The following is a 12,922-nucleotide window of genomic DNA, read 5'->3' as shown; positions in this document are numbered from 1 at the left end:
GACTGTAACAGGGTGCACTTAGCCTCAGGATACTAACTGAGAAACTACTCGATCGAGTAGTAGCGGACAACCGCCAGGAGAGCAGTGAGTAACCCGACGTCCTCCCCTGCGTCCGGTACTGTATGCAACGAGGCCCTTCCCATACTGTATGCAATGACGCCATTGACAGAGGATGGCACAGCTGTTTGCCACTACTGATAGGCCTACCAGCGCCTGTCGAAACAGTTCGTATACCCATATTTTTCAGACTGTGATTACAAGATTTTCTGGAGAATGAGTGAGTCTGAAAATAATCAGAAAGACTTTACAAGAGGCAATGCTCAAAGTACATTTCTGTAAAAATTCATGAAATCATGTTTGCTCATTGAAAGTGGTCAGAGTCAGCTGTGACTTTTAAGAGTGTAATGAAGACACAAGATAATGTAGGGAAAGTCAAAGAAAATGACTGAAGGGTGCACCTGTTTTGTGTGTGTGTGTGTGTGTGTGTGTGTGTGTGTGTGAGAGAGAGAGAGAGAGAGAGAAAGAGAGAGAGAGAGAGAGATATATATATATATAGAGAGAGAGAGAGAGAGAGAGAGAGAGAGAGAGAGGTAAACGATAACATTGGTTACTGGTTTAAAACTGCTTGTATGTTATTTCATAACAAATTACGAATTATAGGGCCGTCATATATTTTCTCAGTGGAGTACACAAGTACAGCAGGAGTATTTAGACATGGCAGCTATAATAAGTAAGCCACTTGACAGAAGTTGGTATGTAACATGTTGGCAAGTGGAAACAACTGTGGTGGGAGTCTGCATTAGACATGGAATTCACAGTGGAGATAATAATCAAGGAAATGTGGGCATGGAGAAAAAAAACTAACATTTTAACATTTAAAAATACAATGTTACGTCAGTAACCATTTGAGATGCTCATGTATCAAATGATTCATACCTCTGATATTCCAGATGCTTTGTTGTTAAGAAGAACAGTGCAACGCTCCTTCTGACATACATGCATGTCTGAAGGAGCAGGCACTGCGGCGACTAAAGTAGTTATGAAGTACATTAAATGTAATCACAGTTGCGAATGCAAGCAACCATCAGCTGGGTAAGGGAGTGATGACTGTGAAATCTGGGCCGGACCAGGACTCGAACCCGGATTTTCCACTTGATGTGAGAGTCACCTTAATCCCGTTGGCTATCCGTACATGGTTCACAGCCGGACCCAAACATCCATATGTCATTGTGCCTGCGTCACAATCTGTACTGGCACACACACGTCATGTAATTCTCGTACAGTGGGGGACACTTTAACTGAAATTCACTGCCTCACATCGGTAGATAAATATGATATTGCAGCGCCTGTGTTTTAACAAGAACAATGCAGTGTTCCTTGCGCACATGTGTGAAGGACCATTGTATTGTTATTCTTATCAACTGTTGAGTGGTACTTAAGTAAATAAATTAGTGAAATCAAAGTTAACTAGAAATTAGAGTATAAATGGAAAACTTGGTTTAGTTTAGAGAGTTACATACTCGCATTCAGTGGGCAGAACACCAGAACAGAAGCGACAATGACCGTGAAGTCAGCAAGTTCCACATAAGCCGTCAGGGCATCGCCCGACCGGCTCACGTGTTTCTCAGTTGTAGCATGTGAGCAAAGGCCCTCGCCTACATTCCAAGAGCCAATGACCGACGTTAAGAAGATTCTTCGAGAAGCTTTTCAACGTGACGGAAGAGGCAATGACCGGCTTACGTGTTTCTCAGTCGTCACATGCGATCAGAGGCCCCGCCTACATTCCAAGAGCCAATGACCGACGCTAAGAAGATTCTTCGAGAAGCTTTTCAACGTGACAGAAGAGGCAATGGCCGTGAAGTCGTTCACCTCCAGTGAACTGAAGTGAATAAATACGCGAGACGCGGTGGGCCCGACAGATGAAGACAGATGAAGACGGGGACGAAGACGAAGACGGAGACGGGGACGGAGATGAAGACGAGAGACGAAGGAAGAAAAGAAGAGTAGCAGTAGTTTTCAGTCAGTTTCGGTGCTGAAGACCGTCATGCAAGAAGAGACTGCATCATGCACAGACGCACCAAGTCCGCCGCTGTAATGGAATAGCAAGCAGCAGCCGCGGCGCCAGAAGACAGAAGTTAAAAGGTATTTGAAGTCTGATTCTTACGTACCCGGGTGACTCGTGAGGACGGGAAGGAGACGGCCTCACCTCAGCAGTCACCTGTGAGCTGGGATAAAGACCTGACAGCTGAAGACTGGCAAGCGGGAGTCCGTGGTTCGAGTTCGGGACACTGGCCTTGCCCCGCCGCGCCGCTCCGCTGGTCGACGCACAACACACGCGGCCGCTTAGAGAAGAGAAACACTGGGACGCCGCACCCAAGGTATCATCCGATGCACGATTTCGCTCGCAATAGTTAAAACCGGCCACCTCGCGCTGCGCGTCTCCAGTCAACTGGGCGAGACGGCGACACGAGATACACACCGCTACGCGTAATCAGACGCCGCCGCCGCCGCCGCCGCCGCTGCCGCAGCAGAAGACTTCACAAACGACACAGCTGCCGCTCTCCGAACCAGAACATCCCGTAAGATACAGTTGTACAAATCTTCAATAAAAGTTACCTTATGTAAAAATGATGTTTCATTCGACCTCATACCCGAGCCAAGGAAGAACCCACCCTGCCCACATGTTGTTAAGAGAGAAAAGTTAATTTATTTAATATTTTCACCCTGACAGAATGCTTTAGAATGCTCATCCTGACAATTGACAGCATCAAAAGAGAAAACCCAGTTACATTGAGTGACAGAAGTGTCACATTTAGTAACACAACTGTTACATTTGTGTCAGAAGCCGTTTTAGTTGTTACACAACACAGGCACTGCAATATCTTATTTATCTGCCGATTCTAGGCAGTGACTTTCAATTAAAATGTCCTCCTCTCTATTGGAATTACATGATGTGTGTATGGGTACTGGTTAAGATGTGTGAATGATGACATATGGAAGTTTGGGTGTGGCCACGAGCCATGCATGGATAGCTAGACTGATTAAGGCGACTGCTCATGTAAAGTGAGAAATTCGGGTTCGAGTCTCGGCGAAACACAAATTTTCATTGTCGTCATTTCTTTATGCGAGTGACAGCTGTGTGGATTTCCAGTTGTGAATAAATTTCATGATTGGTAGCTTATTGACTCTTGGACGCACAGGGGATGGTAATGGGAACTAGTATGGAAAATTGATGCTTTGAGGAGCAGATGGAAAATACCATGCAATAGTGTGTGAAATCTGAAGCAATAAAGAGGATGGTAAGGAGTTACATCATTTAAGATATTTAAGATATCAAAAGACTTCCTGAAATATGCATCTGAACGCCACAAATAGAGTTATAATACATTTAAAGGTAATGTATTAGTAACACGGTTTCTGCAAAAGACAGCTGTGGCCTTGTGTTTTATTTCTAACATTAGTTTTCGTGTTACATTACAACGAGCAGCAGAGACTTGGGTTGACTAGTTTACAAGATAATGTACAACTAAAGGAGAACCAAGTCAATCAGAGTGGGCTATCTACTCTCGAAGATAATAATTTCAATTTGTCAAGCTGCTCTTTAAGTGTTGCATGAATATTTAAACATGCAGGAAAATACAGGAAATTATGAGAACTACTAACCACAAGACTGGTAGGGAGTACTTGTACTGAGAGGTGAAGTAGAAACAAAGAATAATTAGATATTAAGGTCTCATCAAAATTGAATTTGCTTGCGATGGATCAGTAACGGCAACAGACGCAGTGGGAAAGGTCCTATCGGAAGGAAATAGTACAGAGTTCGATGGACAGTCTCTATTATCACCCCACAGAACTTCGAGCAAGACTGGGAGGCAGAGACTGAGCTGTACAATCCCCTCCCTGTGTTTGTTACAGAGGGTAGAGCACCAAAGTTCGTCATATACCTCGAGGAACATCTTAACAGAAAGTTCCAGGGACTGTGAAGGAAAGGTACAGTATTGTTAGGAACTGCCTGTAGCTGCCATGTGGCAGCGAAGACTGGTTTGTTGTGTTGTGAGGTAACTACATGGCGTATGGGGAATAAGCAAGAAGACTCTCCAGAAACATGTGCTTACATCTTCCCATGTAATACATGTATTCCATACAGGTACGGATGTTTGGGATACGTAGCAGTTAAGACTGAAGGAAGGCATCAAAGAAGTTCAGAGTCGGGCTGCTGGATTTGTTACCAGTGAGTTCTAACAACACGTAAGGGTTACAGAGATTCTTCAGGAACTCACACGGGAATCCCTGGAGAGAACGCGACGTTCTTTCCGAGAAGTATTGAGAAAACTCAGAGAATCAGGATTTAAAGCTTACTCCCGAACGATTCTATTGCTGCCAACGTACATTGCGCGTAACGACCACGAAGACAAGATACGATAAATTCAGCCTCGTATGAGGCATATAGATAGTCGTTTTCCGTCGCTCTATTTGCGAGTGGAACAGGAAAGGAAATGATTGGTAGTTGTACAGTGTACCCTCCACCACGCACAGTACGGTGGGTTGTGGAGTATCTATGTAGATATACATGTAGATGTAGATACTCTGAGTGGGAACCAAATGCTGTTACTTAGAATCTGGTGTACTTCGCACAAGTTGTATATAATTCCGCTGGTAAGGGTAAATGATCTTTTTCTATGGAAATTGTAGCTTTATTGCAGAAATGTACATGGAAAATGAAAGAGAAATAAGAGAGTCGCCAAATTGTAATACCGATGTAGGGAATAGTGATTACTCTGACGGTTTGCTACACTACACGTAAGTTATCTGCAGGTGAGGCTTTACTGCACAACAACAAAACAAATAGGATATTTCAGGTCTAGTACTGTCCTGCTTGACCACGCTGCAGCATACTGAAGAGTTCCTTGTGCTGGTATTGGGCGATGCACTTCCTCCTCATCTTCATCTTCCCTCTGCGCAGCATGACGCCATTTGCAAGTAACTATCAGCAGTATCAGACACAACAACCAACAATAATGCCTACATTGCATCAACAGGTTTACAATGACAACTACAACACAGAGAACAAGGCCTGCACACTTGAGTGCCCTGGCTGCAAACTGTACAAGTCATTTTCTCTGGCTTGTTTCTGTTCTGAACAGCATTCATCGCTAGAATGGCTCCTGGTGTGCCCACAGCTAATGTACCTTTCCCTAAGAGGCTTGATGTCAAAACCAAAAAACTAGTTTCATGCTCATATGCAACTGAACGTAACTAATGACAGCAAATGGGGTCAAAACAACTGATCAAGCTACGAAAAACTTGGCTATTTCATAATCTTTTTTGCTAACTAACTAGCTATAAACACAGTTCAATTTAGAGATTCGATAAACCTGATATGACAAGTCAATGAGAACGTTCTGAGTTCTCAGAAAATGGCCATTAGTCTTGGAGTATTTTATGCCACAAACAGATCGACAGAAACTCAGTTGTACACATTGTAGGTTTAGAAGTACATACATGCTTAAAACTGGGCAATACAGATCAGTGGCTTGTCTTATGCTTACCTGATTTTTGATGGTGGCTCCAAGTCAACAGCTGCTGTGTCCTTATTCTCCTGAGCTGGTACTATTGGGGATGATCCTGAAAGATGGCGTCATTGAGTCCTTTTTCCGTACATAGTACCCTCTACACTTGTATGAACAACAACCTGTAGCATAAATTTATTGCTACTGGTTCAATTTCTTAAGAAAATGTAGCCTAACCTACAAATTTATCCTGCTATCGCAAATTTTACTTCTTGCTCACTTATTTTCACATAAAAAATATTTATTTACAAAAGTTGCTGAAACTAGTAGCTGGAGGTATTGTGAATATAAAAAATTTAATTAAAAAAATAGCCAAAACTTAGTTGAGAGTATAGCAAAGTTGTTCAACTTTTTTCCATAGAATAATATAAATATTAACAACAAAAGTAAAGAATTACACTAGAAATTCTAGATCATTAAATTCTTTCTTCTTTATTATTTATTTAAAAGTTCTTAATTAATATTCTGTGTTGTGCATCAAATGTTAGATTTTTCTTGCTATACATGACTATAATGCTAAAGTGTCTACAGGAATTTTCAATTAAAGTTGTACATAATTTCATCATAGTCTTTTGAGTGGTAAAAATATTCCTTCTGCAAGTTAAGTTAATTACATAGATAAGTAGTTTGTTACGAGATTTAATGTACTAATATTAACATCGCCCTTCAAGTGTGCAAATCATTTAAAATCAAGAAATGTGTCACAAGCTTTGGGAAATTATTTGGCGGGCCTAAATTCCACAGATCCTCAGGCAAATCTTAATTCCTTCCATTTTTCAAGTATAATGCATGTAGCTTAACTTGGTCAAACAATAATGAATCAGTCACTTTGTGATTTTTACAATTGGGGTGAAACATGACAAATACGCAGTTTGGGATATCAAACTCTGTTAAATCCCTGAAAATTTTTGTTGTTAATTAATCCAGCTACTTCTAAGATTTGTAAGTCATTAACAGATATCAGAATTTTTAGATTTTTCACTCTATTTTGTTGTTGCTCTGGCTCATAATTTGGTTCATATTTAGTAACAGGCAAATACTCACGAAAATATTTGGACCCAAGATTCAAGATGGTACCTGGATGCGCAAACACTCTGAAGATCTGTACTCAATGACTGAACGTTTCACGTGAGTTGCATGGCAAAGGCGATTCAAATTCTATGGACATATAGCAAGAATGGACGCCTCTAGAACAGCCAAGAAAATATTCCTTATCGTCAAAGGAATTCGCCAAACCAGGACACGCTGGCTAACAGAAACCCAAAATGACCTCACAGAACTCAGTATAAGCCCATTAGAAACCACACCATTGTGTACAGACAAAAAATCAACTGTCATACGTTCACAACTACAAACCTGATGGAAAAGAATCTGGAATTGAAAAACAGATGGACAAGAAAAGAAGACAAGTACATAGCGAAAGGATGAAGCAGTTTTGGGAAGAAAAGAAGAACAATAAATCTAAGAATACCAGTGCTAACTAATGGTTCTATTTGCTCCTTAAATGGGGAAACGAATAAATAATAATAATAGGTACACAAATATCCAAGTGTTCTTCTTATGGAAGAGTTTCTTATTTCACTTACAGCCATCTAAGAATAATAGCTCCAAGCCACCTTCCCATGTAATTTCTTTATAATATTTAAATAATCAACCAGGCATATAGTGGATAAAGCACCTCATTTTTCTTACTCTTTAGTTTGCCATTATTAAGTATATTTCCATCCATAATTATGGACAACAAAACTGATGATGTAATAAGAGAATGCTCTTATCTAGACATTACTTATTTCCATTCTTAATGGTTATGAAATCAATTACTATCAATTAACTTATTATTAAATTTTCATCATATGTTTAGTAATCTGATCCATCAGCTGTAACAATTCTAAAGCTCATGTAAATTGAATGTGCATAGGATGAAGTCATTAATCTCTCATATTTATTTTCAGTGTCCTTATTAGAAACAACTTGGTTATATTTTCTTTCTGTATTCACAGAAAATGAGTAAAACTGGAAGCTCTCGATCTTGTTCATTTTAGAAGGATAAAATTTTATAAGCCATTTCTAAATTAATTGTTAGAGCACCATGTTTGAAGTCAATCAAATTATCTTTTCCATCACTTATAGTTTTTTCTAAATTCCATATGGTGTCAAAAAATGGAATATGTGTGGGATAATGTGCTTCTGAATTAGTGGTCCACCAATATCAGCATTAAGCTTGAATAAAGCAACAATATTAGTTTTTTGATGAAAAGAATGAGTATGCTTAATAAACATCCCACCACCTATATTAACATCTATATCTATTAATTCGAATGGAATAATTTTTGGGGCATCGTTAGCAACATTCTTTATTAGCTTCAGTAATTTGGTTACAAAATCCTAGCACACATCCAATACTATATTTTATGTCCATATGTAATATAACATCACTCTCAGTAGTAACTGTACTTAAAATTTCGTCTATTTTAATGTTTATATTATGCTTGTTTGAATGACTAAATTTTTCCAAGCCAACTGTATTTACCAATAGGAATTTCTATTGTTCCTCCAACACAGTAAAGTTTATTATCTTTTCATGTAATATTTGGACTTATAAATGTTGTATGAAAATCAACTAGTGCAACATCTCTCTAGAGTGAATCTTTTATGAGAACAGATGACTCACCACTCAAATACAATAAGCAATACAGTTAATATTGACAAAAACGTTATCAAATAAATGAAAACTGATGGGGACCACAGATAAGATTTCCAGAAAAAAAATCGGAAATTAATAAGGTGAGCTTCTACACAATTCTATTTGATTTGCAATAATAGGACCAAGTGGTTGTGGCAAATCTACATTAATGATTGACAATTATATTCTACCTCCAGAATGGTTAAACTGGACGAAAACAAATCACTTGTATGTGTAGATCAACCGAAATATCAAGAATTTCTAAAAATAGGTAAAAAATTTGAAGAAAAAATTAATGATAAGAATACTACTTTTATTGAGGACTATGATGAAATTACACCACTGGATCAATGTCAAAACAATTCACTTGAAGTATATGATGATTTCGGTCTTCAGGGTCAATATGTTGTTAGAGAATATTTTACTAGGGGTAGACACAGAGAAATAGATTGTTTTTATTTAGCTCACACATATTCTAAAATAATTAAACCATTAGTCAGAGATAATCTAAAGCTTTTAAATATTTTTAGACAGGCTGACATAAATGTAAATTATATTTACCAAGAGTCTGTTGGCAATGATTTAAGTTCTGGTGATTTTAAAGAGTATTAAAGTAAATGTTGGAATGAGGATCAGTTTTGGTTTCTTACATTATATATGACTAGCAAGAGAAATATCATATATTTTTGGTAACACATTAAACATGTTAAACAAGAATGTAAGACATTAAAAATATTTAATTCGTATTTTTATCTTTAGTAAATGTTTCCAAAATATGACCCACAACTTGTTAGAAAAACTAAAAGAAACAGAAAGAAGTTGAAGAATTGAAGGAAGAGCTCCAGCTTCGAAAAAAAACTACCTAGAATAGAATATAAGATGTATAAAAATAGAAGATAAACACTTTATTGATGCAACTGAGGAGATAAAACAAGGAATTGAAAGATTAGCTGATGATAGCCTGAAAGTATTTGAAGAAAATAGAGATGTTGAAAAACAAATGGGTTCATATCATAGAAAATTACCTTTATACCAAAATACGCATTATGAATGGTCTGTTGATAACCCTGCTTTGCATTGCTGTAAATTAACTGAAATAAAAACTACAAGCTGAATTGAATAAATATGAAGCAGAGATTAAAACTAGAGAGAAGTTAATAGAGCAAGCTCAGGGTGATGTTGAAAAATAAATATAAGACAAAGAATGTTAAAGTATATTAATCATACTGATAAAGTTTTTGCATTAAAAGCTGTAGGTACATTTGAATTTGTTCTTTCTTTGTCCCTTGAAATCAATGGAGATAAAGTAACTACTGGTGAAAAGAATATCAAGGTACAGATGGATTAACGAATATGTCAACTAAAATAGGTAGTTATATAGATGACATGAATGATAAACTTGATATTTTTGATTTATCAAATTATGCTGGTATGTTGTACCATTTAGAAGCATTATATTTATATGTTGTACCATTCAGGAGCATTATATTCTGATAACAATCCAAATGAAATAAAATCAAGTAAAGGTTAAAAGTACAAAGGTGTGAAAAGAGTAACAGCTGGTGTCGATTTCCCAAAATTAAAAGCAGATTTAGAGTCAATTTTTGGTGGAGTCTTAATGAGGAAATATACACAAAAAAAAACATCTGAATGTGTTTAGATGAATGATGTGCAAGAATTAATCGATGGACTGGCAGTATTTCATAGACAAAACATAGTTGGAAATAAGAATTATCGTAATGAAAAAGTTGGCAAAACACAGATGTTAACAAAGAAATTTAGTGACCTCATCAAGAAACTAAAAGGAAGTCTATATCTGATTAGATTAATCAGTACTCTTCCTCACACTTTTTGGAAGAGCAAAAGTCAACATTCATTAATGAATCTCCAAAGCAGATGAACCATTAGCTAGATGAGATCAAAAGTAAATCCATTAGATGAAGTATGGACAACAGGAAACAGTGTAATAAGTGTATGGAAATCAAAAATGTTGAAGAACATCATACACTTTCAACTACTTAGTTTCAGCTACTGTTTTTAAAAAAAAATAAATTTTTATGATAACTTCGCTATACTTTCAGCTAAATAATATACAGCTACTTTTTTAAACAATTATTAGAAAATAAGTGAGCCAAATATAAAATTTGGGACAGTAGGATAAATTTGTAGGTTCAGACTAAACTGAATTTCTTCCCTTAAAATATTGAGCCTGAACCTAAAAATTTATCCTACAACAGGCAGATCTCTATCAAACTACTCCTGGTAAATGTTAGCCATCACAGGTTAATTACAACAATATGATGTTTTTCCTATGTAAAGCTCATACCACACATGATCAGCTGCAAATCATTAATAATACCAACTATGGAATTTCCAATTTGTTTCAGTACTTTTCCTTTGTACAACAAGCACCAAACAGAATGAACAAATATTTTCTTCAGTAACTTTCTACAGTTATAAAGTTCAAAAACTTAATTGTAATTGCAATTAAGATCTAGCAGATTGGGGTATAACCAGTAATTCACACAACAAATACAATAACTACTGCAAGTGCTGCTAATATCTCACTTCTCTGAGTAAGCAATTACCAATCTTCAAGTATGGAAACATATTCAAATCAGTGAATAGTCCTTTTAAATACTCGTAGATCGATAGGCCATGAATATTCTGTAAGAATTTCCTGGATCCCAACAGTGGTCGTTACACCTTGTTTCCTTGCAGCAGTGGTTGAAAAATGTTTATTCTCCGTTTTACCTGCAGGATTATTAACTTCAATCAGTCCTACAAAGCAGACACCGCATTTAGGATATTAAAAGGTACCTTTGGAGACAGAAACATCTGTATGAAAATAAAGAGCTTAGATAGGACGTCAGTACCAAGCATAGGAACCATGGGTTGAAAACGTGGAAGATATATATATATATTACAGGGTGCCCATTTATCTTGAGCACCCTAAATAACTGTTTGTCCAGATGCAAATTACAAAATGTTTCAAGTAAATGTTCTTTAGCCGTGAGGGGGACATCAATCATCATGATTGCCTTCGTTGAAGCTTTGTCTTTTAGAAAGATATGAGCAGTGGTATGACCTTTTTAAATGGCATCCTGTGTTTTTTATTCGGTAATTCATTTCCTCTCCTAAAGACCTACTCAAAAATATGTCACAGTGTATCATTCCCTGATACACAATGTTATTAATTACATAACACAATATTGACGTTGACGCTCCCAGCGCTTAGTGGAGGTACTCGTGCTGACGTTGACAGAGGACAAATGTTACCATAAGTAGAATGCAGACCCGTCATTCCGTCAATCATTGTCAGTTGAAGAGTTGTGTGAGTAGAGTGTACACCAACGATGAGAAGGTAGAAATACTACTCATCCACAGGGAATGTAAGTTACCAGAATACTGTACTGCAGTACTGTATTCTTATGTACGGGTACATTTAGTACAGTAGTTTCGTCTTTCTAAATACTGTTATGTAGAATAGGGATACAGGAAAGGCTGTCCTTCCTACAAACTGCATCGACATAATGTTTCTTTTATTGTTGTTGTTGAAGGTAGGCGAAATGCTGCACAGGCAGCGGAACTGTACAGAGAGTGATATTCTGACAAGAACCCACCTTACTGACGGATGTTTTGTCCTCTTGTTGCGACGCTTCAGGAAACGGGAAGTTTCAACCCACGACAACGCAGTCGTCGTAGCAATTGCACAGAGGAAGCTGCCGAAGTTACTGTTCTCGCTTCCGTTGCTATGAATCCACATGTAAGCATACGACAGCTTGAACACGAGATTGGCAATTCTAAAAGCAGTGTACACCGTGTTCTTATACATCACCGGTTCTATCCTTACCATCAAGAATTGCATGGGAATGATTTGCAGAATCGTGCACAGTTCTGTCAGTTGCAACAGCAATGCGAACTTCTTCTCCAATGTTCTATTTACCGATGAATGTTCCTTCTCAAACAAAGGACAGGTAAATACATGGAACATGCATTATTGTTCCAGGGACAATCCACAATAGCTTAGACAGGTGGAACATCAGCACCGATGGAGAGTTAACGTCTGGCGTGGGATACTTTGTACTACAGTTATTGGCCCTTATTTCATCAATGGTGGTCTAAACGGCACAGCCAACTTCCTCTGATGAATTCTTCCTCCTCTTCTGGATGAAGTGCCGCTAAGAAAGAGAATGGTTATGTGGTATCAACAAGATGGGTGTCCAGCACATAATGCCTTCCATGCATGTCATGTTCTGAACCGAAGGTATCCTGCCAGATGGATTGGTCGAGGAGGAACAGTTACTTGGCCTGATAGGTATCCTGATTTAATCCTCTGCACTTTTTTCCTCTGGGATGCATTAAAGACGTTGTCCATCGTGATACTCCAACAACTGAAGAGGACATGGAGGAATGTGTTGTGCTTGCTTGTAATTCTGGAAGCAGCACATAATTCTTTCGTTCAACGAGTGCACCAGTGTATCGGTGTCACCACTTTGAGCACCATTGAATGTTTTACTCCTGGTCAAAGTCAAGTTTGTGTTATGTTTTTACTTGGTTTTCATTTGTTTTCTGACAACTCCAGCAAGCGGACGAGTTTGTGAGCCCGGGCTCAAAGTCAGTGTTCTGTTATGTAATTAATAACGTTGTGTTTCAGTGAATGGTACTC

At 37.9% G+C, this 12,922-nt stretch overlaps 1 protein-coding gene across 2 annotated transcripts in view; it reads right to left on the bottom strand.

The window, feature by feature from the left end:
- Nucleotides 1-12,922, bottom strand: part of LOC124720153 (serine/threonine-protein phosphatase 6 regulatory ankyrin repeat subunit B-like) — an 87,235-nt gene that overhangs the window by 37,204 nt on the left and 37,109 nt on the right. For both annotated transcript variants that reach the window (XM_047245459.1, XM_047245460.1), the window contains exon 3: nt 5,550-5,625. In XM_047245459.1, coding sequence (XP_047101415.1) covers nt 5,550-5,625 — 76 coding nt within the window. The remainder of the gene's footprint in view (nt 1-5,549; nt 5,626-12,922) is intronic.

Source organism: Schistocerca piceifrons, chromosome 11, assembly GCF_021461385.2.
Source record: "Schistocerca piceifrons isolate TAMUIC-IGC-003096 chromosome 11, iqSchPice1.1, whole genome shotgun sequence".
NCBI lineage: Eukaryota > Metazoa > Arthropoda > Insecta > Orthoptera > Acrididae > Schistocerca > Schistocerca piceifrons.
This window is presented reverse-complemented; position numbering and strand designations above follow the sequence as displayed.